General features: G+C 44.9%; 1 protein-coding gene across 16 annotated transcripts in view; it reads left to right on the top strand.

Moving 5' to 3' along the window:
* The window catches only part of EHBP1 (EH domain binding protein 1), a 207,596-nt gene extending 189,192 nt beyond the window's left edge, over nt 1-18,404 (top strand). For all 16 annotated transcript variants that reach the window (XM_015622091.3, XM_015622093.3, XM_033513206.1 and 13 more), the window contains 4 exons: nt 9,226-9,325; nt 10,452-10,525; nt 17,074-17,188; nt 17,367-18,404. In XM_015622091.3, the coding sequence (XP_015477577.1) occupies nt 9,226-9,325; nt 10,452-10,525; nt 17,074-17,188; nt 17,367-17,457 (380 nt within the window). In that variant the 3' untranslated portion in view covers nt 17,458-18,404. The remainder of the gene's footprint in view (nt 1-9,225; nt 9,326-10,451; nt 10,526-17,073; nt 17,189-17,366) is intronic.
* The last annotated feature ends 1,226 nt before the right edge of the window (nt 18,405-19,630 follow it).

Raw genomic sequence — 19,630 nt, 5'->3', positions numbered from 1 at the left:
TTTTAGCTGATTTCCATCTTTCTTTGTGGTGTTGCAGTATAAATGCTCTTTCATGTGGTAGGCAGTGTGTTTGGCTTTCTGCCTGGAGTTAGCTTTCTCTACAATCAGTGTCTGCTGCAAAGTGAAGGCGAGGAGAAAGGCCCTTTGGTCACCCTGAGGCTCCTGCCCACAGTGCCACTGCAGAGACCACTGTTGTTTTTTCTTGGGTTTCTCCCATATTCCACCAAAAACACATTTTCTATCAAAACTGGAAGCTGTGGGGGCTTGGGACACCTCAACCTAGCTGAACTCACCCAGCTAGCCCAGGGAAGGTTTGGATCCCAGAAGTACAAACCTGCCAACTCCCAGTAAGAGTACACATTTTCATTAACACAGATACATGGTCACATTCGTTGCTTTCATCATCTCACTTCAGGCAGTTGCTTGGGTTAAATTCAGCCCTGTCCATCAAAGAAGTAACTTTATAATGTCCACTGCCCATTTCCAGCTCCAGGAGAATCTGTTCTGAAGGAAGCAGAACAACATTTGGTAAAAATGGAATAATATGCTACCTAGTAGAGCATACTCCAGTGACTTTAGGTAAACAGCCTCTCACTTCTGTATCTTACCCAGCTATCACTTGCCATATGGACAGGTAGTAAACTGTTCTAAGGTGTAGTTATGAGCTGTAGAGAAATTACTATCAGTCATGACAAAGCATTCAAATCTACTGTGTAAATCTGCAAGTGAAATAATTAATCTGCCATACCATCATCCCTCTCATGCTGGATTTCCAAGCATAACCTACCCTTTTTTCCATCATTTCCAAAGTCTGAGTGTATCAGATAATAGTGCATGTTTTCCTGTGCTTAAATTTCTTAGGAAATTGTGCTATGGAAGAAAATTTGGGTACATAGAGTAGCAGAGGGTGATAAAGCACAAGTGTTGGTTTTATTCAGTGCTAGGATTCACTGCAGGCAATTGTCCTTGAGGCATCACTTTCTTACAGGAATCCCCAGGTGTTCCAGTTGAATCTCACCTTTTGTTGCCTGAATTTTGGGGCACAAAGTTTCTTGGTCTGGATTGATGGTCCGATATTTAAAATATATTCATAATCTTTATCCAGTCCAGGCATTCTGTTTTGGTTGGTTTTCTGTTCTTTTCTACTGGCCGCTGTGATGACTCGTCATGTAGAGAAAATCGGCAGTCTTTCAGGTTTTGTCTTCCACAATTTGTCTTTTTGTGGAAGTTTCAGTCCTGTGATAATTTTAGGCTACCCAGATTGCAGGCCACAAATGTTTGTCTTCCTCTGAGTCAGTCCCACTGCAGGTAAATAAATCCTCACACGTGCCGAGATGTGGTCAGAACCCTGACCTTCTGTTTACACAGCTCTTAAAATTTTAAATAGCCTCTCTGATTTTTTTTTAGGTTTCAGAAACGAAAGAAATTATAAGTTTCCTGCTTGATATTAAACTAATTTGATGTGTGCTTGTGATAAAGGCATTTCCTTTGTGGCAGCTCCATTTCATTAGGGTTACAGTACTTTTGGGGGCTGAAATAGAGTCAGACAATGTGCTGCAATGTAACTCTGCCTGGCAGATTCTTGGCAGTCGATTCCTACCTTTATGAGACTCCATTGTGTGGACATCAATGTCTCCTTCTCAACTGCTCTCAGACAGCAAGTTAGTGGCCATGAATTTGCCTTTCTAATGCTCTTAGGCATTTTCCTATCCAGCTCAAACTCAAAAACTTACACTAGGGTTTCATCTGCTAGCTACCACTTCTGCAATGGCATCTAAATAACAGTTCCACCTGCTTATCTGTTGCTGGCTCTTCTTGTTCATTTGCAGTGGTTTTTAATAACTGAGAAGGTCTTCCTGCTCTGAAAGAAGAAATTACTCTGGGAGAAAGCTGGGTATGGTAATCTCAAATGGGACGCCTGAAGCTTGAGTTGGAGCAGTCCATCCATTCATGCTGTAAGGGTTCTGTTTTGACACTGATTCCTTGGAAAAAATACTTTATCCAAAATTCTGAGGTTTTCCACCAAAGGTAGCCCTCTGAAAGCAGAGGAGGGTGATTTTTCAAAAAAAATTTCAAAAAAATTTGCCTGAATTTCACTCAGTGAAAAACTGTAGACCACTGGTCATTTAAAAATTTTCACTGTAGCTTTCAATTGGGTCAGAGGCATTTTGCAGTAGGTCTCATGTAACTCTACTGTACAAAAAATATCTGTTGTAAATATAAGTTTTTCTGCTTAAGTATTTGTAAAATTCAGTAGCTCATATGAAAAACAAGAGCTCATCTGTGCATAAGCTGTTCACAGTGAAGAAGATGAGACAACTATTAAAATCAGTGGGAAGTCTGCTGCTGACTTGGAAGCGTTTGAGACCTTCCACCAGCCTTTGTTAGCAATGTGAGGCTGGTCAGCTAAAACACCCAGCGCTGTTTCACGTCCCTTGCCGTGTTCCCTTTCAGTAAAACTGTAATGGGCACAGCAGATCAGCCCCACAGTCTGGTCCAGAGCACTCCACTGTAGTGGGACAGGTATGAGCTGAACCTAGGCAGGGGCAAGAATCTATGCAGGGGCCAGTCACAGGCTAACCTGGCCCCAGGGAACATTTAATTTAACCTCTAAAAATTAAAGGTTAGCTTCTGTCCTAAAGCAGGAGGATCCAGTTCCTACCTCCCATGGGTTTTTGTTTGTTTATTTGAATATTTATTGCTGCAGCTTTGCCTTTCCATATTCAACACTCAACCTGGTTTTAATTCTTGCTGAGCTCTTAGTTTCAACATTGCCTCGTGGCGACGAGTTCTACCGGTAAATGATGAGGCTTTGAGGAAGGATCATTCTTTTTATCGGTTTTAAACACACCACCTTCAATTTCAGTGAATTTCCCCAGGTTCTTACGAGACAAGATGAGACACATCCTAGAACTATTCTTTATTTGCCATTCATGTTCTCCTTCAGGTAAACAAGCCAATCTCTGAATCAAGTCCACTTGCTCCTAATACACAAACTTGTAAAAACTCGTCCCTATGATTGGGTGAAAGCAACTTTTTTTTTTTTTTTTTAAGCAGACAAATAAAGACTGGGGTATGTTTTCAAAAGACCTTCCTGTTAAATTTGTGGAATTCACTGGCATTTGAACGGCTCTCAGTAGTCACCAAGCTTCTGTCAACTACAAAATAGCCCAGAAAGAGGAGCAGAGCGAAGTCGGCCAGTTTTTGTTGTTATTTGCCCCGCTCCAGTTCCCATGCACTGGCATTCTCCTGCTGGCCTCTTCACCCAAGTGTGTTGAGTGAAGAAAGCTTCTTCTATTCTGTTTTAAAACTGTGTGTAAACATCAGCAAATGGATGAAGAATGGGCTCTGTCTTAAGTAGGTTGTTTTTCATGTAGTTCTGTTGAGGTAAATGGGGAGACATGGGAAGGTTTCTGTGTTTAACCATGACACCATGGCACACACACTACACACAGTGCAAATAAAATTTAAAAACAATTACTGCTTAAGACGGCATACAGAGTGATTTCTGTAAACCTGTTATTTCTTGCCAGACTGAATGGGCTGGTTTGGGATGCTGATGTAAAGCCTTTATTATTTATCCTCTACAGGTTGTAATTCATTTTTGCACAACAGCTAAATACATTTACATTTAAGGATTTTAAAAAATATTAATCTATTGTCTTATCGTGACAGATTTACGATGGTATAAAGTGTAGAGGAGTTACTGTATTCATCCATTTACACTGTAAACTAATCTTGTCCCTGCATGTTGTTGCTTTTTCTTCCTTTTAAGTGGTATTCTCAGTGTTTTGTAGCACTTACTTCTCTGTTTTCTTAGCAATGTACAGGTTTACTATGTTAATCCATATTGGGTTTACCTAATGTCTAGCTGCCCAAACGGCTTAAAAATAATGGGTCTAATGGTACATACATACACTGGTAGCTGGCTGAGTTTGAAAGTACTTTCCATAGGAAAAGAAAAAAAAATTCTTTCAGATTGAATCAGAAGAGACATTTGTCAAGATGCTTCTTATTTAAATAATTTAGGATATAACTAGCTAACAGTGTAAACAAAAATCCATTTGTAAATCCAGAAGAATATGAAGGAACATGTGTTTGTAAAAGACTGTCAGGAAGCTGTACTACATTAAAATAAGCTAGTTGCTTATATTGTTCTCAGAAAATGGTAATGTGTTTGTTACCACGTGTTTCTTGAGTATTGTAGAAGAAAATTGACTCAAGTTGATTTCAAATAACAATCAGAAATATGTGTGATGAGCCACAGGAGAAAGGAAAAGTATTTGGGGTTGTGGTTTGTTGGTTGTTTTTTTTTCTTGGCTATCACTAAAATTCTCACTATCAGTACTTTGGCTATCACTAAAATTTGTTCCAGTAAGGAACAAAATTACCAAACTTTATGCTGCAGCCTTTACTGAATCCTGAGCAGGAGCTATTACAGCTTGGAATCGCAACTCAGAAGCCAGTAGGAGCTTCTCATATCTGAGGGCAGAATTTAATGTCTTGTGCTATTTGAGGCTTGGTGTTGGGCTCATTCCTAATCATTGAGGAGGGTTCTGGTAGATGTCAAGTGAAGAGAAGAATAGAGCACGCATCCTTCACCACTCAAGCCAGACAATGAAATTAGAAAATGGCACTGGGAGTTGATGTGAGAGAATTCCCTTGGATTCCTAGAGGAAGAATAAAACAAGAATGAATTAATTAAAAAAAAAAAAAAGTAGAAAAGAAAAGAGTCGGGGGTGGGGGGAGGGAGACAGAAAGGAAGAGAGGAAAAAGAAAATAAATGAGAGAAACCCTGCCAGAAGCCTCCTCAGGTTAAAGTCCGACATTAAAAACTGTATTGACTTTTCACATAAAGGCGCGTGTACTCACTGTTTCATCTGAGTTTCTGGTGCTGCATTTTTCAAATCTCTTACCGAGCAGTTTGCATGCATATGATGTTTGCAGCACTGCCCGCTCTTATTTGAAGACTGTTTTCAGAAGTCATTATTGAACTATAGGATAAAAAGGTATAAGCATAATTACGTGTTAAAGAGAATAAATATGTTCTGCTAGATAGTTAACCAGATGAGGTTAAACAAGATAAGATGAATTCTGGTCTTTTTAGAAAACTGGCAGTCTTCATTTTAAGCTACAATGTAAAGTGCTTTATCCTGAGATTAGGTATTGTGGCAGAAGCTAAAACTGCCTTTTTCCCCTAACCGTGCCAGAATACAACCTCCTTTTCTTTCTGCGCTAACAAGACTGCTTTACCACCACAGCCCACTCTAAGTAATTAAATCAATCCTTTGTACTTACCGTATTCTCCTCTAGTGACGGTACTAGATCTGATTATATGCTTCATGCATATTCAAAGTACAGCACTGACAGCTCTTTAATGAGCTCTTACTTAATCAGTACGAACAATGTTCATCTTGTTCTTTTTTTCCTCATACATTAGAGCTAGGAACAGTTGGGGAAAAAATGAAACATCCAGCATTCATTTGAAAAATATATTGTACTTTGAAAAGTGTCTAAGCTGGAGAAGTTGCATTCTGCCCTTTAAAAGTCTGATGGACAAATTGGATTACTAGTATTGGATTAAATAACAAATGGTTAGAGGAGAAATGAGAAAAGCTCGCTGTGATCACAGGCTTTAATATTTTTTGTTACTTATAAAGCTGAAGGGGTCTTTAACCAGTTATTAAAGTCAGGATTAATTTGTAATGGTCCAACTTACTAGCTTTAAAAGGGTTTTGTTGTTGTTGTTTATCAAAAACAATAGTGTAATGCATGTATTATGGAAAAAATTTAAGTTTAAGATCTGTGGGCTATTTATAGATTTTCAGCATCTTGTACTGGCTTAGATAAGGGGTTTGCATGTGTGGGATCGATTTGTTCTCAAGCATGGGGTTTTTTGCTTCATTTAAATAATCTGTACAGTTTGTTGTGGGTTTTTTCCCCAAGAACAACACAGATACTTTCCCAATTTAAATTTTCAAGCACTTGTAGCAAGTCAATTAAATACTTGTTTTACACTTGGAAAGTGGAAACAACAGCCACCCCAGCAGCAGCTTGGGTTTTACAGAGTGAAACCATATTGAAGAAAGGCTTTTTCTAAATTTTTTTTTAGAAATTGTAAATGTGGGTTTAGCTTGCAGTGTTGCTGCAGTAAGAACACTCACTTTTTCTTTGTTGAAAGTGTTTCATGTGCATCCTTTCACCAAGTAGAAAAATGAAGTAATGCTCTAATGCTAGTGTATTTGCCGAAGAGTTTTTTAAATTTCTTATATATGGGAGTTCATCTTTATTTTGCTTACTTGGGAAGAATTTGTTTCAGCTCTGTGCACAAGAATTTAAAAGCTGACAGTCAACAAATAAAATATCAGCATTGACTACTATTAATATTGCACACATGTGTCATTTCACTGATCAAAAAGGCCTTCACTGGGGTAAAATTGGCCTTTTTCCAAATTGCAAGCTTTTTCTCAGCTTTTTCTTTTTTGCTCTTTCTTCTTTTGTTGCTGCCCGGGGATTTGTGCCTATCGCAGCCGATATCACATGACCGGTGTCAGGGCATCACATGGGTCCAAAGCGAATACAAAAACAGATTTAAAATTCTGTAAAAACAATCAAGACTTTGTTAATTCACTTTTAAACCAGCCCATTCTATGGATATTGCATGTGCTTTGGTGTCAGCACAGATATATTAAAATAGGCACCTGTGCAGATCTGACATGACAGCTCCAAGCTTTACCCAGATCTTTTCTCATTACATGTTGCAACTAACTGTGTTTAGGAGGAATGCATTAATAGAAAGAAGATTATGTCTTAAGTTTATGTTCTTAACCTGAAATTGCATGGTACGAAAGTCAATGAAGTCAGATCCACCATTGAGCCAAACACTTTGGAGACATTTATCTCTCCCATTTCTTTTTCAAGGCTTGCAAAATTAAATGCAGCAAGGGCTTGTATTTATAATCTTTCAGCCAGACATCCCAGCCCACCCCAAAACTAACAAATTGATTGAAATATTACTGTAGTCACAGATGTTTTGCCACATTGCTAGGAAAAAATCTCATGTATTACAGAATAGACTGGTCATTTTGCAAGGGTGAAAAAAAAAAAAGGAAAAAAAATCCCCTTCTTCTTGATGTCTCCCCTAAATAAGTTTCAACTATTTGGTGCATTTCAGCAAGAGGTTGGTAGTACTGATTATTATCTGCTTCTAAATGCAGACCTGTTAGATGGGCCAGTGCAGCAGCAAGGCCTTTGATCTGTAACTTACCAAAAATACCAAAGTGTATTGAACTGCTGAGTTTTGTTGTAAATGCCGTGGTGTGGTATTTTACACACAAAACCTGAAGTGGAGATACGGGAGAAGAGTATTTCTACACGTCAGATTTCTTCTTTCATTGCTTCATTGCCCCAGGAGCTGGGCCCTGCTGCTTTTGCTTGGAAAAGCACTGTGGGTCCATCCACACTTTGGGATGCTCTGCCCTTTCTGTCTCACTGTTCTGTCTCATCTAGAAAATTGTGGCCCTAAAAGCACCGTTCCAGGAAATTTCATTGACCAGGCACTTCCCAGGTAGATAAGTGGATGTGGGTGGATGTCTCCTATCAGAAAGGAGAGCATGCTAAATGTAACCTTTTCCTACTTTGTGGGTTCACCAGTTCCACCCCAAGCTGACCCACTTCCCTGTTCATCCTCTTTTCCTGCCCTTGTGTGGATGCCTCATGGCCACAGCAGAGGGGATCAAAAGAGTTTGGAGAAGGCTGGAAAGCTTCCCTTGCAGGCAGGAGGCTCACAGCCTGGTGAGAGTACAATTCTCCACCTAGGTCTGGGCTTGCACACTATTGTGGCATCGGGGTGTGAACATGCACGTGGAGAAACACTCCCATCCAGAAACTGAATGCTTTGATTTATGGCAAAACAATATTTTTCTGGTGTCTTTCCAGCTCCAGGTGCTGTAAAAGGCTTCTCTGCAACTAGGGACCCTAGGGTTTAAGTTAGTAAGATAGCATCCCCAAGTGTGCAGCACTTTGCATCAGAGATTTCAAACCCCTTTACAAACACCTCTTAATTAATTGATTAACTCTTAGCACCCTTGCAGGATCAGTGCAGGTGTTTATTACCATATTGCACACAAGGTGCTTAAACTCAGACATCTACCCACACTCTCCTAATGAAGCACTATCAAAGCTAGGAAACAAACTCACATGACCAACCTCATGCTCCTTTGCTTCTATTCCAAGTTTATTCCTAGACTCATTTTAACCCCATGGAATGTGCGAGTTTCATAATTCAGTGAGGACCATGTAGGCCTTGCTCTTCACCTCAGCTTGAGGGATGAGAATGGCAGGTTTCCACAGCAGCACAGCCTCCACAAAGGACTTTCTCCGAGTCCCTGAGCTCAGAGAGGGTGAAATTTGACTCAGCGGCCCTGCAACATGGAAAGGACAGCCAGGAGCCTTCTGGACACTCATCTGCTTTTTGCTCATGGTGCAGGGGTGGTGACACAGAGTCTTAGAGAGTCTGGTGGAGCTTAGCACTGCCTGCAGGTGGATATGAAGAGTCCTGATGCTGATCCTGCCTGGGATGGATGGGGGCTAGGGAAAGGGGTACTACTCCATGCATACACATGGGTACCTGCACCCAAGACTTTTTTGTATTTGTGCAGCTGTTCCCTTTGGCTGCAGGTTGAGGAGAGGAGCAGCTCTTTCCAGCTCATCTAGAAGAGTGGCCATGAACACAGAAGCTGAGCAGGTGCCCACACTTTACCAAGAGTTCAGGATTAGCATCTCCTCTGCAGCTACTTTGATCCCTGCCACATCATCCTGACTGTGCTGGCTTTGCATGGGTGCAGTGGATCTTGCCTACAGGGATTGTTTTTGTGTTTGGTGATGACCAGACCTCTTTTAGCAGTAGGAGTTTTTCACTGGAAGCGTTGCAATTATATAGTTCATTTGTGAGAATTTAAAATACACAGTCCTTTTAAAAGGTATTTATTTAGGTCAGGGCATCAGCATGATAAAGAACACTAAAATGTATCCTGGAGGATGACTGCTTTCAAAGATTTATTTATAAAGCAGGCAGGACTTGCAGTTATATGATATTTTTACCATTTGAGAATATGCCATGTCATGCTCAGTGATACTGGCAACTGATACTCCAAAAGCTGAAGTGAAAATATGTACCTCAGTTTGTGAAATGCCACATAAATAATGAAGTTCTTTTGATTGCAGGAAGAAACACGGAAGAAGAGGAAGCTATGATGCAGGAGTGGTTCATGCTGGTTAATAAGAAGAATGCCTTAATAAGACGAATGAACCAGCTTTCCCTGCTGTAAGTACAGATGAATATATGTATTTACAAAAGGATGATTTACTCTTCAGATAGATGTAAAACTTTTTTTACTCTCTTCCCTTTAGGCTTCAAAAAAAAAAAAACAAAACTCAAAAGTGAGTAGTGTGGATGTGTTACACATCGAGTAACTTGTTTTTCTCATATTTCAGACTTGAAAATGAGAAGCATGCAATGACACAAGATTAGCAAGAGCTGTGAAAAAAGAAATTAAAGAAATATTAAGCACTGTTAGATTTTCAAAAGCCCAACAGTAGAACAAAATTACATTTTAGAAATGCACAGATAGATTTGGATTGTGCCTCAGATGAGACAGATGAAGTCTATTCAGAGAGAGAGCCAAATTTGAGTCACTACCTGCTTTGTAGAAAATCCTCAGTCCCATCTCTGCTGAAGGGATGTCAGTAAATCAGTCATAGTGCAGTGATACCACTGATACTGCAAAGTAAGGACAAATGAACCTTTTCTCACGGGCAGTGTTGAGGAAGGGAGCAGGTGCTGCTCATTTTTAGAGGCATTCTGCCCTGAGTGCTTCTCTTCCAGCTTCTTTCAGTTTGATATTTCTTTCCGTAATGCCACCTAGTGTAGATGCCTGCATACTTCCCTGGGAAGAGCCTCTGCTCACCTATCTCCTGCTGGGTCTGAACTTGACAGAGGATTTTACCTGCAAAATATTAAGCTTTCTAATCCCTTGTCTAATTTTTATTGTTGATTAGGGCAGAATGTATATAGAATAATACTTCCAGTATCACATTATCTTGGTGAATAGGTTGAGGCTGGAATTTGCTCATTAGATCTAGGGGAATATTTTATAATTTGGACATTCCACAACAGCCATTCCAGAGATGAATATGAAATAATTGCATCCTGTAGTGCAGTGGAGTTAAACTGACAGAATTAAAGCTGACCTTACATGAAATGAAAAGGCCCTGTTACTGAATAGGCCACCTGAGCCAGATTTTAAGTTTGTGTATCATTTGTTTGGAGTAGCTTAAAGTTAAAGAGAAAAGTCAGTTGCGAGTCCTAAAATCAATGTAAGTTAAAGGTGCTTTTAAGTGTTTAATGATTTAGTAATTAACATATTGATGAACATTTGCAACTTGCCTAGGGAAAAAGAACATGACCTAGAAAGGCGCTACGAGCTGCTGAACCGGGAGCTAAGAGCAATGCTGGCTATTGAAGGTAAGAGCAGTGCTGGGGGCTGAGGGGGAAAAGTGCTCACTGCAGGACAGCTTTGGCACCTGGAAGTGCCAAACGTGGAGGCTCCTCTGAAGCCCATCAGTAATGCTGATATTTACATCACTTCAACTGAGAGCACCCAGCAATGTGTGCTGAGGCTGCAATCCCGTTAATAAGTTTTCTTAAGGATTTTAAAAAAAAATAAAAATTTTAAAATATCCATGATATGTGACAAAGAAGTAAGTTTGCAAAGTAATCACTTTGCAAACAAAGTGATGAGGAAGTAGAGAATGTGTCTGGGGTTTACAGGTTTCTGTTGCAGTGGTGCTCTCTTGGCTCTCCTGCGGCATCGTGCTGCTTTTGGTGCCGCAGAAAAAGGAAGGGGTGAGCCACAGAAGAGGCCCTCTTCCTTTGAATGTTTCAGACCTGTTCTACAACAGTAACTCACTGGGGGGGAAAAAGTCTCATTGGTTTTGGTGGTAAAACACTACGTTTGTCGAGTAAATATTTCATCACAAGCACCAGCAGGATTAGTGCGATCCTTTGCACAGAGTTTCTCCCTTCTCTGTGACTCTCCCCCGTTTAGTCACCTCACCTGAATGGAGGTAACACTCAGGGGAAGATTGACATGGGATAAATGAAACAATTGCACCCTTTCCATAGGGCTTTCCAGTGAATTGTACAATAATCCTTGGGATGATTCACAATAAAAAATAAACATCCAGATAGCTTAAACCATTGCTTGCATTATTTTCTTATTTAAATATCCTAAGTGTTTTCTAATGCTGCACCACTTATACCTCTCAGTCACAAATGCTGCCTTACAGTTCAAAGATGTTTGCTTTAAAGTTAATCCTTTGGGCTCTGTAAAATGGACCTTTTGTCTAATCAATGCAAATTGATTTTGCTATTCTGTATTGACCTCTCAACCCTTTGACTGTCCATGGTAATTTCTTTCTTCACCTGATAAGGTACCTGATCCATAATAAATCAATTCTAATTAGTTTGGAGACTTCACTGGGAGCATAAGTTTGTTGGAAAAAAGCAGCAGGTTTCAGGTAGCTTTTTCATATCTCTCCATCTGTAGTTATATTTTTTGCATAAGACTGTCTTCACTATATTCTTGGATAATCCTGAGTTATAAATATATACATTGCTTTTTGCAGAGACAAGCTAGATTAATTTGGAATTGTACTGATGAAATATTTAAAACGTAAAATAATCCAAAACTAGAGAGGAACTAAGAGATCCTGGATTTAAATCTAAACTTCTGATGTTTAATTGCCTCATACATGTATACTCCCTTGGAATGTCCTAGCAGCAGCCTTTGAATGTCTAGCAGCTTGTGCCATTTACACATTGTCTGGAACAAAAATGTTTTTTAATTTCTTTTTGTAAGTTCAGAGAGGGATGCCCAAACTCCAGAAAATAATATTTTTTTTCCTCTCTCTCTTTTTTTTTGGTGGGTTTTTTTTTTTTTTCTGATTTTTTTCCTTTTTTTAATGTGCTAGTGGTAATATGGTAAACAGAGGTTTAGGAAGCAAACAAAAGTGGTGGAGAATTTTGGTTATTTTGGGGGATTTTTTTTTATTTTATTTATGCAATAAAGTCCTCATTTATCATTTTAGCTCTCAGTGAGATTACTGGTTTTCTAGAACTTTTAACAGTTATCTGCTTTTACCCAAAAAAAATATTAAAGGAGAAACTCTTTCCAGGAAAACACCTGTGAAAACTCAAATACGCATTTGTGGCATCTCGGCTCTCGATGGGTGCATCAGTGCCTAGTGTGTTCAGACAATGCAAAGATGCCGTTTTTGGGAATCACTGCTAAAACCACACCATTTGCAATGTGATTTCTCTGGAGAAGCAGGGGCTGCCCGGCCAGCCCAGCACTGTCGGCTCCAAAGCCATTTAGCCGATTGCTAATGAGTGCTTGGGCTCTCTGAAAGAGTTGAAAAGACAGATCTCACTTTTGCCAGCACCAGTTCCAAAACAAAAGTATAAGGGCAGGGAAAAAAATCCGTATGTGTATATATACACACATATGTATGTATATATATATATGTAACAGGATGGGAGCGGTTTGTTCATCTAAAAGAAAAGCAGAACCCACCAACCCAAACTGGAACTTTAAAAAGTCTTTGAAAGGTGGTAATTACTGTTTTGGTAAATTGCTCTAACTCTTCCACGCGTGACTATGCTGTTTAAAAATCTGTCAACCAATTTACTTAGCTGGTTGATGACAGGGGGAAGGAAAAAAAGGAGAGAAAAGCGAAGGTGGGAGCCTGCTGATGGCAGCTAAAGGCGGCTGTGCCGTGCCTGCTTGGGCAGCGTGCGGGCAGCGCTGGAGGCGCTCCCCGTTAGGATGTTCAGTGATGTGGAGACTGTGGCTCCTTCCCGGCCGCTCATCTGCAGGCACCGGGAGCTGAATGGCCTCTTGGAGGGTTACGGCACTTCACGAGGAGCACATGAATGACCCAGGGTGGTAAAAAAAAAGGCATGCTCCCCCCCTCCCCCACGGAGCCGTAGAGATAAGAAAGGGAGAGTTAACGCACTGCCTGCTCCCAGCTAGAAAGTGTTCCTCTTGGACTGGAAACCCCTCACTAACAGGCCAAAGAAAATGCAGGTAAAAGGGGTCCCGTTTTCACCTCTGCACCTCCCCGGGTGTCCTGCCTGGCTGTTTGGAGCCAGCTGCTCCTGTACACAAGGTGTTGCTTTTCAGAGCCTGGTTTTTACTGCAGCAGCAGCCCGAGTGCCGGGATGCCTCACTTGCAGCTACCTTTCCTCTCACTACTTTCTTTTATTTATTTTTTTCAGTCGAGTTTTAATGCCTCCTTAGAAAAGATAAGTTCATTTTTGCACACCTTGGGGTGGTGTGTTCATTTTCTGCCCAAGAAATGGATCTTCTTTCGGATTTTGTACATCTTGATTTATTCTTGGCTTATAGTTTGAAGTGGGTGCTCTTCTAAAAGGATTTATGCATAGGTTCACTATTTTTGTAGTTATGGTTTATATGATAAGCTTTTTATATTTAAAATCAATATGTAATCCTGTGGAGGAGCTTATCCTCTAAAACCCCATTTGTAAATCTATTTTAGCTTTGTTACACCGCGCAGCCACAGTATTCCATAGATTGATTAGGTTCAGCAGCAGAATCCTATCAAATGGCCTGCTCTGATGATGATGCAAACTCTTTCAGGATTGCTAGTTGACTGGAACTAAAGATAAGACCTGACTGCAATCCCCCAATGTGCTCTTTACAAAACTAGTGTTAATTTTCATCAAAGTGCCAGGCTTATTTATTATAGTAGCAAGGTTGAAGGTTTTACTACGAGAACTTTCGACCATTTCTATTAAAGCATTTCTATGGGAACTGGACGTCTGTTTGCTCAAAGTAATTATCAGTTTAAGCAGTGGGGAAAAAAGGAAAAAGACAATATGAAGTCAATGAAGATGAATAATTGAAAACATTTCTACTTCAATGTGAATTTAGCAAACTCTGTCGTTTTAAACTGCCCGTCGCAAGTGGTGGCACGGGGGCTTTAGCTTTCAACACTTTTAGCTCATATACAGCCTCAGAGCTTAATCCTATTTTTGTCCAGAGTGTAGCTTTTATAACAGTATTATTCTGAAATCTTCAAATTAATCACAGCCCATATTGTAGCTTCCCAGAGCTGCAGTCAGCCCGGGTAACTATATGTGACAGGTGTTACAGGTAATCCTGGCTTAAAAGGCACAACAGGTAGGAATCAAACTTGAACACAGTTGCTTTTTTAAACATAGGGATGCTTCCCAAAACTGCTGCCCAGCAGTATTTTGTTGGATAAAACAAAACTGCAAGGTAGTCACCTATAAAATGTTATTTAAATACTTAGAGTCAGTTATCCTTTTAACCAATTGCTGCTTGACTCTTTATTTATTTTGCAGGGAGGAAAGGCAGACTCCTTTTCTAGAAATGGAAGTAAAATTGCAAGGGAATATTTCTGCCAGCAGGTTTTCCCATGGTGTATTTCAAACATTAATAATAAGCAAATGCAGAAAAAACAAACAAACAAAAAACAAAACAAATACACAGTTTCGTTCCATGAAATCCTAATAGGACATTATTTACTTCACAAGGTTGTAAGATAAGCAACAAAACCTGTAGCACTTGGGAAGGGACTTAACAGGGAAAAATAGTGAAGGACTGATCAAATCATAAATACTGAAATATTCTGACTTGTTTGCTTTTTCTAAAACTAAAGTTGCTGCTGCAACTGGAGAACAGGGGATGAACAAACAAACAAAAAAGCTTTAAAAATAAGAAGTAAAAACCACCCAAATTGCAAAAAATTATATAAATTCCAGGAAGGGACAGTGGATTTCAAATCAGTTTTCATCCAGAGCCCAGATGTGCCAGGGAGAATGAGTCCCAGCGCAATTCCCAGCAAAGCCAGGGGAAAGTGAACCTGGAAGTTGGGGACCACGTCTGGGGGGAAGCAAACAGCCTTGAAATCCTCTGCCATGTGTCTCTCTCTCCTTTTCTGTCTGGATTGCTGCCGTGGCCCTTTTCAGGATGGTGTTGTCATGCTGAGATCTCATTGCTTGTGAGAGGCTTTATTTGTGGGGCAAAAAGCTCCAGTTTGAGGAGGCTCTGACTGGCAGAGTGGCAGAGCAGTGTGTTTTAAATGGGTTAAAGTGAAGGAGTTTTGACCAAAAGGAACAGAAAGGAAAGCAGTAGTGAAAATCAAGAGACTGCTCCAAGAAGTAGCCCCTAAAAGGCTGCTACCCAAATTAAAGCAGCTTTGTGGCAGGAAAAAATGGCTTGGATTACCATTAATTTTGGCTGCTAACTCCACTTCTAATCTGTGTACACCTGAGAACGGTGGAGGGGAAAGGGCACGTTAAAAAAAAAAAAGAAGATATAAATGAAAAGAAGGAGAACCAGGAAAAGAATGAGAAAAATAAGAACTCTCGGGAAGTTTGGGCAGTGCCCTGCCAGGCCGGTGCTCGGGGAAGGGCTCTGGTGCCACCGCTCCGGCCCCGCCGCTGCCCGCAGGACGCGGCCGTGCGGGCTCGCTGCTCGCAGCGCCTGCACACACGCGTGCCCTGGCTTTCCCTGCGTGCTGCTTTTCCTGGGGCTCGCTCGTGGGCCCGGCTGCCCAGGCAGACGGCGAGGAGGGCGCGATAAAAGCGGTTACACATTCCTGCCTTTCTGCCGCTCTTCCAACCTTCATTGCATGATGATGCATCTAATTTTTAATTTGTAAATACAAGGCTGAATTCCCTCTAGCACCACTTGCTTTCATAAAGCTTCTGAGCAGTTTGCTGTCTTGAATAAATTTGGCTTTGGAGGGGGGTCAGGGGGATTTGAACCACCGCATTCTTGCGGGGTTTGTGAAGATTCACATGGTAACCGGTGGGGAGCATTGTTCGGCTTATCTGAATAAGCACCAGCCATGTGAGTTTTAACATGATCGCCCAGGGCAATGGAGAGCTCGGGTGGGTGGGGGAGAGAGCCAAAAGGACTGCACCCTCTCTCCCCTTCGCCTTCGGGAAGCGCGGCCGGGGAGGAGGAGGACACCGCCGGGCCGGTGGCGATGGCTTCTCCCGGTGGTTGGTTGGGGTTTTTTTTGGAGCTGGTGTCCTCTTTCCCTCCCGCTCCTCAATTGTCCTGCTATCTCCCTCATAATCTACTGCTCCTGCTTTTCATTGTTTACCTTCTTAATGAGGGAGGCGGGGAAGGCTGGGGCTTGACTGACAGCGACAAGCCCTCACGGTCTGGCTGGAGAGCCGGAGGCTGCGGGCGGCCCCGGGGGGCTGCGCCGGGCCGGGCTCCGGCCGGAGGAATCCCTTTGGGAATAGCGAGGCTGCCCGCCCGCCGCTGCCTGCCAGCGCCGGGGCTGGAGGGGCCCCGCGATATTCTGTAGCAAGTGTATTTTTACTTCAAAGTGGGAAATGCTAATTAAGCGATACCTGCCTTTAAAGTTAGTGCGCAGCATATGGCGCGCTGTGTGAGATTCCTCCGGCCGCTGAGAGCGGGCGAGGAGCGCGCAGAGAGGAGCCGGGCTGCGGGAGCGGGCATTCCTCCGGGAGGGCAAAGCCGGCCGTGCCCGCCAGCAGGCACAGACGTGGGGGGAAACAAAACAAATTTTACACTAAAAAAAAAAAAAAAAAAAAAAACCTGGAAAGAAACCCCCACCCAAACGACCCCAAAATCTCTGCTGCGCTCCCCCAAGCCAAGGGGGGCGAAACGCTGCCGGGCTCTGCTTGTCTCCGAGGTAGCTTCGCCGGGGAGAGGCCGGGCCGGGCTGTGCCAGGCTGGGTTGGGCTGTACCGGGTCGGGCCGGGCTGTGTCAGGCTGGATTGGGCCGGACCGGACTGTGCCAGGCTGGGTTGGACTGCACCTGGCCAGGCTGTGCCAGGCTGCGTTGGGCCGGGCTGTACCGGGCTGTACCGAGCTGTACCGGGCTGTACCGGGCCGCAGCGGGCGCGGGTTCCGGCCGGGCTGGCTGTGCCGGGCGCTGGCGGCCGCCGCTCTCACCGCCGCTCTTGTTGTGCTTCTCCCGCAGACTGGCAGAAGACCGAGGCGCAGAAGAGGCGAGAGCAGCTCTTGCTGGACGAACTCGTTATTCTCGTTAACAAACGGGACGCGCTGGTCAGGGATCTGGACGCCCAGGAGAAGCAGTGAGTCGGGCAGAGGGGGGGTCCCCGCCGAGCCGCCACGGTCCCCGCGGAAAGTTTGGTCCAAGTCCGCGGGCGCCGTGGCCGTGGGGAACTCGGCGCGGCCGCGGAGGCGAGCGGGGCCGGCGCGCATCCCGCACAGCCCCTCACTCACCGCGCCTCCCGCCGCCTCTTTCCGCAGGGCCGAGGAAGAGGACGAGCATTTGGAGAGGACCCTCGAGCAAAACAAAGGCAAGATGGCCAAGAAGGAAGAGAAATGCGTTCTCCAGTGAGCGGCCTTCCCGTGGCGGCAGCGAAATCGCAGCGCGGCTTTCTTATGTTCTTGAAATGCCGACATGAGACTGGGAAAAACAAAACAAAAAAAAAAAAAAAAAAGAAAGAAAAAAAAGAAAAAGATGTTTTGAAAAAAAAATTAAACTTTTTTCCATTTTCTTAGGCCAGATCTAGGCTGCGCCGGGCCCCACTCCGTTGTTTTTTGTTTTCCATCCAAGCGAACTCGCGTTGTCCCATGATTTCCGTGTGGGCTCAGCTCTCCTGCCGAAAGCGTTGGAAATGGAATCGCCGAGACCCCTGGCGTGCGGGCGATGCCGGAGATGGGCGGAAGGAGGAGAAGAAATAGTCTGTCCTGGTTTCTGTAGCTGGAGGAGGGCTGAGTTTTGAAATAAAAATGTTTTTGTCGTAATAGGATTAGAGAGGGGGATATAGGAAAAAAAAAAAATCATTGGGAATGGTTTCATCTAGTCCTGCCATATGTAATACTTAATAAGCTACCTACATTTTATAGTTGGGTCAGATCCACCCCAGTTATTATTAAAAATGTGCTGTATTTACCAGTGGTTTATTACATCAGTTTTACATTTCCCCGGGAGTAGAGCCGAGCTGCTCTGGTTTACTCGGGGGGCTTCTCCCCCAGAGCTGGCACAAAACCCTGGGAGCGGCTGCGAGCGGAGTGGGGCAGCCCGGGACAGAGAGCGGCCCGGCCCGGGACAGCGCGACTCTTCCCAGCCGCGTCCCCCCGCGGGCCGGACCGGACCGCGCCGCCCGCTCCGCGTTATTTATTGCGCCCGGCCGCGTTCCCCACCGCACCCCGCCCCGTCCGTGTGCCCCCAAGCGTGTCCTGCGCTCGCATCGTCCCTTCGTGGAGCTCGTCTCGTTTATTTATTACAACACCGAGTCATATATAAAATTTTCAATAAAACCCGAATCTTTCTTACCGTAACTGCCGCTTTCCTCTTTACCTGGGAAACTCCCTTCACCCCTCCCGCCTTCAGTGGGCCGGGGAGGGGGCTCGGGGGGCGGGAAGGGACCGATCCCGGCGGGGGGGGCAGCGGAGCTCCGCGTCCCGGGCCGCCCCGGCCGCCGCCGCTTCGCCAACGCAACGAAACCCAGCGGGCGGAAAAGTTTTTCGTTTGATTTTAATAAAACGCAACTCGGGGAGGGGGAGGTAAAACTTTTCCCCGCGGGGCCGATATCGCCCGCCAGCGGCGTGGGGGATGCGCGCAAGGAACGCGGAGCGCGGAGCGGGCGGGAGGAGCCCGAACCCTGCGGGGTCGCGGCTGCCGCTCCGGGAGGGATCGCGACAGCGCCCGCGGCTCCTGGTGCTGCCCGCGGCCCGCTCCGCGCTGCGCCCTGCCGCTCTCACCAAAAAAAGTCCCCCATGGAGCAGGGAAGCGCCCGGTTTTGTGCGAGCGGCCGCCGGTGCCGCAGGATGTACCGGCCTGGGAAACCGGAGGCTGCCCCGGGGCGCGCAGGTGGATTTGGCCCTCCTGCTAAGTTTGGGAGGATGCGCGGAACACCCCGGCGCCGAGGGGGCTGGGGCAGCGGGCTCCGCCGTGCTCTTCTGCCCTCCCGTAAAAACACAGGAGCTGGGAACGGCAGGAAACACACTCCGAGGGCTCCGCGGCTGCAGAGGGGAGAGGCAGCAAAGCCCGCGGCGCTGCCTGCCCGGCCGGGCACCGGGAGCTGCTGAGCCCCGAAGCGCGGGGCTGCCCTTGGGGCGAGGGGGGCCGCGGACGGGCATCCTCTCCTCCTGGGGGTGCCGGTGTTTGCCTAGCGTTTAAAGCGAAAAAAGTAACTCAGCCTTTGGGCTGAGGGAAAAGTTAAGTGTGTGTGTTCCCCGTCCTTCGCCCCCAGCCCGGCAAGCCGGCCGCAGGAGGCCCCCGCCCCGCAGCCGGACAGAACTGCCCCTGCCCTTCTCCCGGGCCGGGGTCGCGCAGCCCGGCCCCCCCTGGCCACCCGCAGCTCCCGCCCTGCCGCCGACCTTACCTGGGCACAGCGGGGAGGGCGCCGGCTCCGTCCGGCGGAGGGAACGGGGGATCCGAGTGGCCGGGACCGTCACCTCGGGGGGGTGGCGAGCCCTGCCCGCAGCCCCCGGCCGAGCCTGCGGGGAGGCGTCCGCAATTGGGGATTGGGTAACCGCGGGAGTTGCGGGAGGCTTAGGGGGGG

This window comes from Parus major, chromosome 3, assembly GCF_001522545.3.
Source record: "Parus major isolate Abel chromosome 3, Parus_major1.1, whole genome shotgun sequence".
NCBI classification, from domain to species: Eukaryota; Metazoa; Chordata; class Aves; order Passeriformes; family Paridae; genus Parus; species Parus major.
This window is presented reverse-complemented; position numbering and strand designations above follow the sequence as displayed.